The sequence below is a fragment of the Homarus americanus genome, unplaced genomic scaffold (assembly GCF_018991925.1).
Source record: "Homarus americanus isolate GMGI-L3 unplaced genomic scaffold, GMGI_Hamer_2.0 scaffold24260, whole genome shotgun sequence".
In the NCBI taxonomy this organism is placed as follows: Eukaryota; Metazoa; Arthropoda; class Malacostraca; order Decapoda; family Nephropidae; genus Homarus; species Homarus americanus.
The window spans coordinates 10249504-10262850 of record NW_024721079.1 but is presented as its reverse complement, the minus strand read 5'-3'; the positions used below and the strand labels follow the sequence as shown (position 1 = coordinate 10262850).

General features: G+C 43.8%; 1 protein-coding gene across 2 annotated transcripts; it reads left to right on the top strand.

The window, feature by feature from the left end:
* Positions 1–1251: 1251 nt before the first annotated feature.
* Positions 1252–12964, top strand: LOC121861588. 2 transcript variants are annotated; one of them, XM_042359471.1, is made up of 12 exons: positions 1252–1321; positions 1962–2117; positions 2477–2641; positions 5801–5947; positions 8580–8742; positions 8958–9247; positions 9508–9690; positions 9949–10113; positions 10636–10790; positions 10965–11079; positions 11890–11993; positions 12725–12964. In XM_042359471.1, exons 1-12 carry the CDS (start codon positions 1253–1255, stop codon positions 12960–12962), a joined length of 1950 nt encoding a protein of 649 aa, XP_042215405.1. In that variant the 5' UTR covers position 1252; the 3' UTR covers positions 12963–12964. The 2 variants fall into 2 exon arrangements, with proteins under 2 accessions (XP_042215405.1, XP_042215406.1); XM_042359472.1 differs by lacking the exon at positions 12725–12964 and having other exon boundaries at positions 10965–11072; positions 11890–11987.
* Positions 12965–13347: the final 383 nt, after the last annotated feature.

The window sequence follows — 13347 nt, the reverse complement described above, 5'->3', positions numbered from 1 at the left end:
TGTATGGCGTGCCATCGTTGCTTCTGATTTTCGGGGATATGATATGATTTGTGTGATGTCATCGGCAAAGATAATGTGTTCGCTATGTTGCGTTGGTTTAGGTAAGTTGCTGTATATATGGAGAATAGTGTTGGGGATAGGACGTCTCCCTGGGGAACTCCGCTTTCTAGGTCGAAGGGTGGACCTAAATGGTTGCCAATTTGTAGCTGTGCTGTCCTGTTTTGAAGGTAGTTACATAGGATTCCTGAGGGGCTTGTTTGATCTGTAATTCTCTTAATCACTGCGTAATCAAATGATCGTCACCTGAAATAAGAAGCTTGTACTGTCCTTACTTGGGAGATACAATAATAATGCTATCAAGACTTTGGTAATGGAGCGGGAAAAAAAGATGGCTAGAATGAGTGAGTAATTCAGAGACAGAGGAAGATTTAAAGACCATGGTGTTAGTTAGAAGGACGGGGTGAAGGACACACTGGGAATCTATAAGTCAGGTGGGTGGGTGGACCTCCAGGGAGCAGCAGTGGGCGTGACCGAACGGGGAAGAAGTCGAGTGATTTTGGGAGGAAGAACGTATGGGTGATGATCGCGTGTGTGAAGTGACTGGGATAAAAAGTGTGGACATTTGAGGTAACAATACATATATTGCAGCAATGAGAATGATTGAATGATAGTGAATGAATAGAGAATAATAATAATAATAATAATAATAATAATAATAATAATAATAATAATAATAATAATAATAATAATAATAATAATAATAATAATAATAATAATTAACAGTTTATTGAAAGAGCTTGGCAGCCAGAAGGCTGAAAATATACAGTTACATATTTGGGGAATGGGTTACGAATTACAAATAATATACAAGTAACATAAGTGATACAAATAAGATATATAATAACTAGATGGGGAAAAAGCTCAAACCACAGTGCATTTTAAATATAAGACAGTGCAAGAAGTAGTATTTACTGGGAGTGAATACACTGGTTTATTACAAGTTATTGATAATTTTTACAATGGTTGGGACTGGGCTGTTCTTATAGCGATCAGTTCGTGCACGCATGAGCTGGATGCGGTTGTGGTGTCGAACAGCAATTCTCGGGCTAGGGATCTCAGGTGGTAGTAGGAGCCGGTGTGTGTGTGTGTGTGTGTGTGTGTTTCATTCGTCACCTACAGTAGGAAAATACTTGTAAGCATAAAGTCGTATATTAATACAGTATTATAATAATGATCTCCCCGCTGCAGGAAGATGGTGGCGGTGGCGTGGGCCGTGGTGGGAGGTCCTCGCACTTTACACTTCTTCTTCGCCCAGCTGGCTGTGAGTACTTCCTCCTCGTCTTGTAGTCTACTATCTATCCCTCCTTCCTTTCCCTTATTCTCTCCCTTCCCTGTCCTCTTTCCTTTCTTTCCTTTTCCCCTCTCCATTTCTTCCTTTCACCTTCTCTCCCTCCCTTCTCACCATTTTCCTGCCTATTTTTCCCTCCTCTCTCCTCTCTCCATCCCTTCTTCTCATCTTCCTGTTGATCCTCCCCTCCCCTTCTCTTTCCTCCCTCTTGCTAAGTTATGTTACCCATGACCCTCTATATAATGCTCTGGTGGCATCACGGGGTCATCACTGTCTCGATACTTTGGTTATTGACGACTATTTCACGCTGATTTCTTCATCTTTCTATTGAACTTGAAGATTTTGTTTACATACAGCTAGGACCAAGAAGACACACAAAATCTGTTAACACACTTTAGGTTTGTTTTGTTTTGGCGGGAATTTTTTTTTTCTGTGACCTCCAACAAAGGTTTGATAATTTACCATCTTCTGCTATTCAATTCACTGTGATGGTTGATGATAATCTTACTCAACATTGTATTAGGGATGTCTCGTTACCTTCTGTTATTCAATGTTAAGAAAAAGACAAACCGGGAATCCTTTATTAGCTTAAAATATATTATGTATGGTGCAGGAACTGGCACGAGACCCCGAGGACCCCATGAGGCTAGGGGACGACTTCCTTTTCACCCTGGCGTTGAGGAGTCTAGTGGACCCCGGCCACCATGCCCGACACAACCTTCCTCACGACTTCTTCCTTCGTCGGGAGAACCAGATGGTGTATGAGGAGGTGAGGAGAAATACAGCACCACGGTATACACTTACAGTCATGTATGAATAAGATATACATGTACATCTCTGTGTATGGTTCTATATTATGAAGATTTTATATACACGTTTCAGCCAAATATGTGTTCCTTCAGTATTTCTTATAATGTATTTATATGCTTCAACAACTAAGGTTTTTCAACATCTAGTACAAATCACTTTATACACTAGACAATAACAACTAAAACTTAAAAGATATAAAACTAATATGTCACTGAGTTGTAAATATATAACTTATGCTTATGAGGTTATCAGTATGATGACGATGAGGCAATTTACACCCCCACCACACGACATTATTAACGTGTTGTGTTGGGGCAGCTGGTGGACTACTTGTTACAACAGACGCCCCCACCGGTGTCAGGAGTGGCGGCGCTGCTGGAGGGGCTGAAGCAGGTGTCGCCGCAGTTGTATGAGCGACTTCTGCGCAAGTGTGGTCCCTACCTCTCCCCCGAGGCCGCCTGCGACCGAGGGGACCACGCCGAGGTCAGTCACCCTCATGTCATCTGATTTGACCGAACCTAACCTAACCTCACCTAACCTAAATTAAGCTATAAACTAAACCATAAACTAAACTGAACTAAACTAATCTGTGTAGCGGAAGTACCACAGGAAATCATATCATGTACAGTCAAGGTCAAAAGCAGCATCAACCCCTAATGAGATGAAACATCATGGTAAGTCAGAATACACCCGTACTTTAAGGCGCTACAGCATCAACCATTTTCTTGAAGAGGGACTCCTACGTCCCACGTGTGCAATCAACCACGAGGAGCGTTGATTACACACCTGGACTTGGCTATTTTAATCACATACACCCAATACTGGGGAGATGAATGTGTCTATGTAACCACTAGAACTCCCGGTCCCAGCGTGTGACTCTTCATTCACTCGGTCTGCACTCAGTTGGCTTACTCCCAGTACTTCATGGACAGGAAGAGAGCGACCGTCAGCCCGCCTACTTAGGCCAGCTCAAGAGTACAACCAGGTGAACCCTGCCCAGCTGAGGGAGGGGTTCTACTTTCCCGTTAGTAAGAGTTTTCACTGACTGGCTGAGGAGATGTGTGGGTGGTTCTTGTGGTGTTGTATGAACCTAGGTGGGGAGAACCAGATCGACCACAACAGAGCTCTGCGGCCAGTCACGGTAGTTTGGTAAATAGGGACACCTGTCTGCACGCCGACCGGGTGGGTATCCAGCCCGTGAGCAGCCAGCTATGTCTTCCAAACCACCATCACCACCAACCTGCTGACGTTATTTTAGGAAAGTCTTCGAGGTAGCAGATAATGACGAAAATTACGATGTTATTTACTTAGGCTTTAGCGTTTGACAGAGTACCGCATCAGAAACTTCTGAGAAAAGTTAAGGCTCATGGTATCGAGGGGAAAGGTTTAAATTGGATAAAATCATGGCTCACCGATAGAACACAAAGGGTCAGCGTAGATGGTGTTAAATCTGCGTGGGGCTGTGTAACCAGTGGGGTTCCCCAGGGGTCAGCAATGGGCCCACTCTTCTTCATAATTTACATACACGATCTAGATACTGGGATCAGCAGTGACATAAGCAAGTTTGCGGATGACATCAAAATAGGGCGGCAGATTAATTCAGGGCAGGATGCAAATGCACTACAGGAGGATTTAAATAAACTGCAGGAATGGTCAGAAAAATGGCAAATGAAATTCAACACCAGCAAGTGCAACTTCCTTAATATTGGAAGAACAAATACTGTCAATGTATACAGCCTTAACAACATCAATCTGGAGAAGTCGACTTGTGAAAGAGACTTGGGGGTACTTGTAAGCCTGGACCTACGGCCTAGAAAACAGTGCGTTAATGTTCGAAATAAGGCAAACAGAGTATTAGGTTTATATCTAAAAGTGTAAGTAATAAGAGTGCGGAGGTCATATTGCAACTATATCTTGCACTGGTCAGGCCGCACCTCGATTGTGCTGTTCAGTTCTGGTGCCCTTATTAAAGAATGGATATCAATTCACTGGAGTCGGTGCAGCGAAGAATGACGAAAATGATTCCAGGACTTAGAAACCTTCCATATCAAGATAGATTAAAGAAATTAAACTTGCATTCCCTAGAAAGACAGAGAGTGCGGGGAGATTTGGAAGAAGTATTTAAGTGGGTGAAAGGAATCAATAAAGGAGATATAGATAAAGTTCTTATAATCTCCGAGCAGGATAGGACTCGAAGCATCGGATTTCAGTTGGATAAGTTTAGGTTTACGAGGGAGATAGGAAGGAACTGGTTCATAAATAGGGTGGTAGACGAGTGGGACAAGCTTAGCAATTTTGTAGTAAGTGCTGGAATGCTGGAAAGTTTTAAGGGGAGGCTAGATAGAATCATGGACGATAGAAAGTGGTTGTAACTCTAGACAGGAGCTGCCATGCACAGGCCAACAGGCCTATTGCAGACTCCTTACTTTCATATGTAACCATCAACCCCCAACCAAGTGGGGTCTCGCTACCCTGCAAAAGGAGTACTTTGTTAACTACTGTTAAATTCTTCTCCGCCCTATCTAAACACTGCACGAGATCGAATAGAGGACTTACAATGCTTGCAACAAGGATGAACACGCGGGAAGGGACAAGGCCACGTGGTCGTTTTCCTTGGCGGAACGCATATACAGACGTCTGTCTGGGTCAGTGACCTTGACTTACTGAGGCTCGGTCAACGCCTGCATCCCTCAGGGCGCTCGCCTGCCCCTCTACATGAGACGTCATCTTTCGCCTATTTCTAATACTTTCTTTGGGACACACATAACATATTTAAAACTGGGAAACTATCCACAATAACTTTCAATTTTATAATTGTCCCTTAACTTCATGAATCATGTCTACGTTAATTCGATGAAGTACATTTAAATTTCTATGGGCCTAGTTCAAAATGCGTCCACCTCCTGACTGAGGGCATTGCTTGGAGGATTTGTTTTAACTCGCCACGAGGCATGAGTGTTTCAGCCTGGACTACTTATGTTTCCCTGTTCGGCAGATCGGTCAGTTTTGTTCTAACGTCTCTAAATATCGCATTACAATTTCTGAATATTACTTACAATCGATCCCCCCTAAAAAAAAAGACAGCACTGTCCTCATGTGCTTAAGCCTCTCTCTGTCTATGTAATTCAGTTGCCTCTGAAAATGTCTTGAATAAAGACGAAAGTGATTATATATATATATATATCAGCCAGGAATGAACCTCGACCTACCGGCCTATGGGTCTGGGATTCCTGGCTGGTCAGGTCGTTGATTATATGTCCAAAGTCTGCAGTTATTATTTTAATTTAAAATGAAGTATATATATATATATATATATATATATATATATATATATATATATATATATATATATATATATATATATATATATATGTGTGTGTGTGTGTGTGTCTGTATTGCAGACTATGAAGTGATGAATGTGTGTTGCAGACTATGACAGGTGTTGAGTGTGTGTTGCAGGCTGTGGGGTGTTGCAAACTGTGACAAGTGTTGAGTGTGTGTTGCAAACTGTGACAGATATTGAGTGTGTGTTGCAAACTGTGACAGATATTGAGTGTGTGTTGCAGACTGTGAGATGTTGCAGACTATGGCAGGTGTTGAGTGTGTGTTGCAGACTATGCCAGGTGTTGAGTTGTGTTGCAGGCTGTGAGGTTGCTGCGGGGTGTGGCTGGGTTTACTTGTCGGCCTCAGGACTACGTGGCATCTCTCAGGTCCTGCTTCGCCAACGATAATGTGGATGTATTGGTCGCTGCCATGGACACCCTCGCCTGCATCGACTGTAGCGTTCAGGTGAGTCTCGACACTACTACTACGACTACTGCTATTACCACCACCACTATTACTACTTTTTTTTTTTTTTTAACGTGGCCTCCAGCCTCCCCCAATAGCCACACCTTCGCCACCATTTATTTACCTTAATATTAAATATCCTAATACATAAGAAGCTATCCTATCTGTGTTAAATTAGTTGAGCCGCAGATCTATGCGGCATTCAGTGACCGTAGCCTCATAGTCAATATATCTGCAGTGCTGTCTGAGTAGGGCAGAAGCTCTCGTTCTCTGAGGTAAGAGCAAAGTTGACTGAAGGAGGGAAGACAGTTTATATCTCATTCCAGGCTAACATAACTTCTAGTTGCTGCTTTCTGTTCGGAGATCAACTCCGCGAGTCTGGCGTGAAACATCATCTTTGCACTTAGCCCATCCACCAGAGTAGTTGTAACAAAGAGGAGTGAAGCTGCCTTGATCAACATTTTGAATTCTCTCCCCATATGCCCTTCTCTTGTCGTTCTCGTTCCTCCTATGTGCAGCATCGAGAGCTAGGTTACGGTGACAAACGGCCATGGGATAAAAAATCCTGATGTCGAAGAAAGCACGCTGTCCCCGCGTCCAGAATCCTCGAGCACTGACGTCCACACGGGCTTCGTTAGATGTGTTTGAAGTCCTGTGTTGGAAGATCTTGCCATCCAGTGGAAGGAGGGTCGGTTCTACCATGACGTCCCGGCAGATTTCCTTCAACATGTTTGCTGTGAGATCCCTTACCTCGTCATGCCTCATGCATATGAAGCCCCCCTTCTTGCAGACCATGGCGTGATCGCCATCATAGGAAGAGCCACACACGCATTGGGAGGGCAAACCATCTACTGGCCCTTACCTTAGAGCAATGGCATCTGTAAATTCTTGTTTGTTAAGGCTGAAACCATTTGCCCTTATCGGTAACGTAGTTAACCAGTTCGAGGCGCCCACCTCCTGCGCTATAGCTACTTTTTTTGTCAAATTTTCTGGAACCTGCAGCAAAAGTTGCTGCAACATGTCATTTTGGCAGTGCTGCCGATCTGTTGTAATGGACCTACGGATCTTATTTACTTCGCTGGTGTCCACTTCCCCTGTTGCATTCTGGGCTATTATGTGGTCAGTGAGGGCTGCCGTGAGCTTAAGTGAATTTTGATGTTCAGAGTCAGCAATCTCCTCTGGATTAGTTAGTCCCATCCCTCCCAGTCTTGGTGCAAGTGCAAGAAGTGTTCTTTCTGCTAGGGTTAAGTCAGGGTGTTTCCTGGCACTAGTTTGGGAATGAACTTGACACTGATTGCTTTTTCCAAAGGGCAGGAGGAGAGTCCGGATCTCGGACGGTACGTGATTGTAGTTCTAACGATGTTATTACTACTACTACCATTAATACTTTTGTTTAATGGCCTCTTCCAGCCTCCCCCAATAGCCACACCTTTCGCCAATTATTTAATTACCTTATTATTAAATATCTTGAATATATAGTTAGGCTTAATCTTATCTGAAAGTAAATTAGTTGAGCCAGAACCATGCATTCCAGCAGCCCTGCAGTCAATATTCAGCAGAAGTTGTCGGAGCTAAAGGAAGCCTCGTTCCCCCGAGGTAGTAGTTGACTGGAAGGAGAAGAGAGAAAATGATTAATGACATCTCATCCAGGTTAACATAACTTTGGCTGCTGTTTCTGTTCGAGATCAACTCATGAGTTCAAGCAGAACATCTTGTACCCTAAGTCTATCCCACCAGAGGTTGTGAACACTAGAGGAGTGAAGCTGCCTTGATCAACGTTTTGAATTCTCTCCCCATATGCCCTTCTCTTGTCGTTCTCATTCCTCCTATGTGCAGCATCGAGAGCTAGGTTACGGTGACTTTCGGCCATGGGATCAAAAATCCTGATGCCGAAGAAAGCTCGCTGTCCCCGCGTCCAGAATCCTCGAGCACTGACGTCCACACGGGCTTCGTTAGATGTGTTTGAAGTCCTGTGTTGGAAGATCACGCCATCCAATGGAAGGAGGGTCGGTTCTACCATGACGTCCCGGCAGATTTCCTTCAACATATTTGCTGTGAGATCTCTTACTTCGTCATGCCTCATGCATATGAAGCCCCCCTTCTTGCACACCATGGCGTGATCGCCATCATAGGAAGAGCCACACACGCATTGGGAGGGCAAACCTTTTACTGGCCGACCGTACCTTAGAGCAATGGCATCTGTAAATTCTTGTTTATTAAGACTGAAACCATTTGCCCTTATCGGTAACGTAGTTAACCAGTTCGAGGCGCCCACATCCTGCGCTATAGCTACTTTTTTTTCAAATTTTCTGGAACCTGCATCAATAGTTGCTGCAACTTATCATTTTGGCAGTGCTGTCGATCTGTCGTAATGGACACTACTACTACCACCACCACCACGTTCAACACCACCACCACTACTACCACCACTATCACTTCCACCCTTCTACCATTAGCACCATCACTGCCACCACTCTCCCTACTACCCACCCAACAGTATACGTTTTCCTTACTTATACACCCACACTTCCAGCAGTTGAACGGAAATATTATACAGTATTTAAGATAGAATAATTGAATATAATCATACACCCGGTAGCCTCAGTCATTCAACTCTGACCGTTCATCCCAGGGCGTGACGGAACTACAGAAGCTGGGTCTGAATAGTCCCTCGGACCCCGAAATCCGCATCGCTGCCTACCGGGGCCTCGTCCACTGTATCCCCGTACAGCCCCAACTACTGAACACCGTCGCCAAGGCTCTCAACTCTGAAGATGTCGACTATTCTCCTCAAGGTAGATGTTGTCTGTGATGTTTGTTAATGTAAGGTGTGCAAGGTGTCACTTGAAGGAAAGATATGCTAGTTATCGACAATGTGTACCGCATGTTATACATTTTTCACTCATGCTTTCTGTTATTGGACGTGAAGTTCGTCAGGACAAAAATTTAACTAGATATTAAACTACCCTAATGCTGACACACCACAAAATGTTCACAATTTATTCAACAGTTGCGTCGTATGTGTGGAGTCACGTGCAGTCCGTGTTGTCATCAGACGACCCCACCCTGATGAACCTGCGTGACTTGCTGACCACCGCCGACATTTCTCAGGTGCCGGACCCGGTGTGGTATGACCCAAGACAACACTCACGACACATGGCCCGCACGGTGCACCTGGACGCCCGCACAGCCCTCACCCTGGCTGGGGACTTAGTGTGGGGCAGGTACTCCCCCGCACCCAGGGCTCTCTACCTCAACCTCGCCCTCCACCACGACGGACACACTCACCAGATGGCGCAGGTGATGACCATCAACAATATTTCACCAAGTTGTGTTTCTATATGAGGTGAGGAGGATGAATAAGATGTCCTCCTCATTCACCCCTTGAGATTGCATTTAAAGATTTTGGGGGACCTTTATCTACTGTTGCTACATGTTTGCACACTAGTGATGATAGGTTGATGTTCATCCATAAGTGGGTGAGTTATTTTGTTACTTATGTAGTGATAAGTTGAGGTTCATGCATAGATGAATAACTCAGGTTGTCGTATCTGGTGCAGGTGGTGGTGCGGGTGACGGGGCTGGAGGCGATGTTGTTGAGTATCCCCGGGGTGGAGCATCTGATGGAGGCCTCCACCGTCGCTGCCGCAAACCTCTGGTCCACCTTGACGCGCCTCGCCCGTCCCTCCCTCAGGAACAAGAGGGAGATCTCCCACGACCAGATCGTTGAGTTCATCCAGCAGGTGAGACCTAGTACCAAGTTAGCTGTAACTCTTTATTGTCCAGTTATTACGTTGAAGATGCAACATACTTCCTGTTGATGGTGCTGTTAACAGGAAATATTCTTGTAATTAATTTTGCTATGTCATTATCAACCCTGACTGAGTAACTGGCTGGTTAACTGACCGAGAGAATTTTCTAAGACTAGCCTCACTGACACAACTTATGGTCAGTACTTGGTTCCCTTTGTCGTTCTCTGACGCTGGTAATGACGGCCGCAGGTCATGTCGAGGATCCCTGTCGGGTACCGTATGGGGTCGTCCAGTCTGGAGGTGTCGCTACGCCTGCTGGGGACCCACGCCCTCCACGTCCGCCTCGCCAACTTCCGCTACTCCTCCCCCTTCAGCGCCCTCGCTGACATGCTCCAGCCGCCTCTCCATGCTGCGGTAAGTACTCTTGCTGCCTTCAGGGATCAGCTCAATTAGTTCAGAAGCATCACATGTGACTGCCTTCTATGTTTAATAGCCCCTAGTCACAACTTTTATTTTCTACTTTTATCCTCTTCGCCACTTGGGCGGTCGGTCACGTCTCTGCTACACACTGTTGGCAAATACCGGGCGTGATCTGGCTCCTGAAGGTATCTGTACCTGTGCCACTGTTGGTCAAGTCTTGCCTTAAAGGAGCTCTGACTCGGTGCCGTCACAAACACTCTCTTGCTGATTATTCCAAGAGTTTACAATTCTCATTCTGAAATAGTTTTCTCTCATAATTTCCTGGTCTTGTAGCTTCTTAAACCTTGAACTGTGACCCCTTGTGGGGTTGGCATCAATTAAGTCACCCTTGCCCGTCTATTGTATAAGATAGGCAGTTGCAGGCGTTCTAATCCCTTTGGGTAACTGAGGTGTTGCCGCAGTGCAAGAGACGTGCACACGTCGAGCACCTGGTATGTAGTGTCTCCCTGCCCACAGTTGGCGGTCTTTGCCCCGCTCTTGGACAACACCCTCACCATGGTCACCTCCTCAGGGGTGCCAGTTGCCCTCCGCCTGACTGGCGTCGGGGGCCTCCAGACGCTGGCAAACCACAACACTCGGCAGAACGGCGGCATCTTCAACCTCATGGCCAGGTGAGGCACTACCGCCTAACACTTCAGCTTTCATTCAGGGAAATCACTTGTTCACATACCACGTCTCTCAGTGCGTTCACCCACCTACCCGTAATCTTGAAGCTTTATTGAATTAAAGACCATAACCTTTACAGTTGTCGTATATACAGTGACAGATGTTGTTTATGTCCTCAGCGGCGGAATGTGGGTGGGGGCGCGGCTGGAGGTGGGGCAGCAGCGTGACGCAGCCCTCAACTCCCATCTCCTGTGGTCCTCAGACGTCCCCATCAACGCCGACTACGAGTATGAGGTCAAAGGCCAGACATGACTTAATCCTTCATAGTGCTTAGTGTTATGGTTAAGTTAAGTTAGGTTAGGTTAGGTTAGTACATAAGAGGATATCTTATTAGACAACCTTTTTTCTATTTACTCTTGAGGTCAAAATGGTTGAATCTGTGGCAGCAGAGGGAGGAGTCAGAGGGTGAGGACAGAGGGTGAAAGATGTCATACATACAGATGACTCAGGGAGGATCATGGACAGTGAGAGAGAGGATTGAGAAGTATGATGTGTAGGTTAATGTGGAAAAAACTAAGCTGATGAGAGTATTTACAAGAGGGGGGTGCGGGGGAGTTGTGGGACCTTGATCCATAAGCAGGTCTACAAGTGGCGAAGTTCAGGTACCTGGGAGCTTGGATGAGAAAGAGAGAGAGAGAGAGAGGAGACCATGATGTAGGACCTATACTGATTTATTTATCTCTTATAAGTAATCATGTATCAGTTTCATATACCCATTATTAAAAATCTATCAGAATATATTTGTTTCACACGAAGAAAAGTATATTATGATTTACATATGTGAAATTAATTTAGTTTAACTTTTTGTGTAAATATATGAATACAACACACTGCAACTAAGGGAAGACCTAAGGAAATTTCTGTATATCTAAACTGAACACAAATGACTGTATAGCTAAAAGCGGACATTACACAATTATGTCACTTGTAATGTATTTCAGGACCATAGAGGTAATATAAGACCATAAAGCAGAGAATAATTAACTAGGAACATGTACTGTCTGACCACGTAATTAATGTATGTGTATGTGTGTGTGTCAACAGGGTGAAGCGATCCAGGTGAGCTTCCGTGTCCCTGATGACTGGACGGGTCTACTGTGGCAGCGACGACGTGATACTTCCATAGTAGACAACACTCTTGAGCTGAGGTACTCTCTCTCTCTCTCTCTCTTTCTATATATATATATATATATATATATATATATATATATATATATATATATATATATATATATATATATATATATATATATATATATAAGCTTATTACCACTTTATCTTTATTCAAGACATCCAAGATGTCTTGAATAAAGAAAGGTACTCGTTGTTCTTATCTTCCCGTGTGATTTTATCAAGATTCATCTTATCCACGTTTTCATTGTGATTACATGATATATATATATATATATATATATATATATATATATATATATATATATATATATATATATATATATATATATATATTAATATATATATATATATATATATATATATATATATATATATATATATATATTAATATATATATATATATATATATATATATATATATATATATAATATATATATATATATATATATATATATATATATATATATATATATATATATATATATATAACTCTCTCAATCGTACATAACTATAGACTCAGTGCTGCATTCAGGTCTGGCACTAATTTCTGCACATCTTATATATTGTGAAAATCAATGTCATGGAAGAACATCTGAGTCCATAGATAGATTGATAGATAGAAAGATAGATAGATAGATAGAGAGGTGGATGGATGGATGGATATTCAGTAAAATCATCATATATAAGTTTACATTGATTCAGACAAAGCACACACGATTATAACTCCTTCACTATCACCAACAGAGTGACTCAAGACTGCCTGGGTTCTGGGGGACCTGTTGAGCTGTGCCTGGAAACCTGCACCAGCGAGAATGAGGCGTTAGGAGGATCTGTCAGAGGCCCCGACGGCTGGCTGGCATCTTACGCCCACTCCGTCACCTTACATTTACCTCCTGGCGAACCTATCATCATTACTACCTCCAACCCTAACAGTACGTGTCTTATTATCATTATTTCACCAGTTATCAGCATACAGTACTAGCCATTGGACGGGCGGTTGGTCTGTCTGGTGTTGTTAGTACAGGAGGAGACCAGAGTACTGTACTGTACCCGGAGGAAACCTGTGATATTTGGTGGTGATGGTCACACTGGATAACACGGGTTTATGCATTCTATCGAGGGTAATATTGTTACAAACCCTTTTCGCCGCTTACCAGCTTCCATCACTCTTGTCCCACCGGCCAGATCGTAAAGAGAAGCAGTAGATATCTCACAAGTGTCGTCAATTACCACTGGCTGTCCCGCCAGTCTCCAGTAATTTCCCGACGATCGGTATCAGTGTATAGACAAACAACAGGCAGGTAGATTTTCCACCGGGTCACGGAAACACACTTGTGCACTGTAGTCTGCTTTAATGACCACTAAGT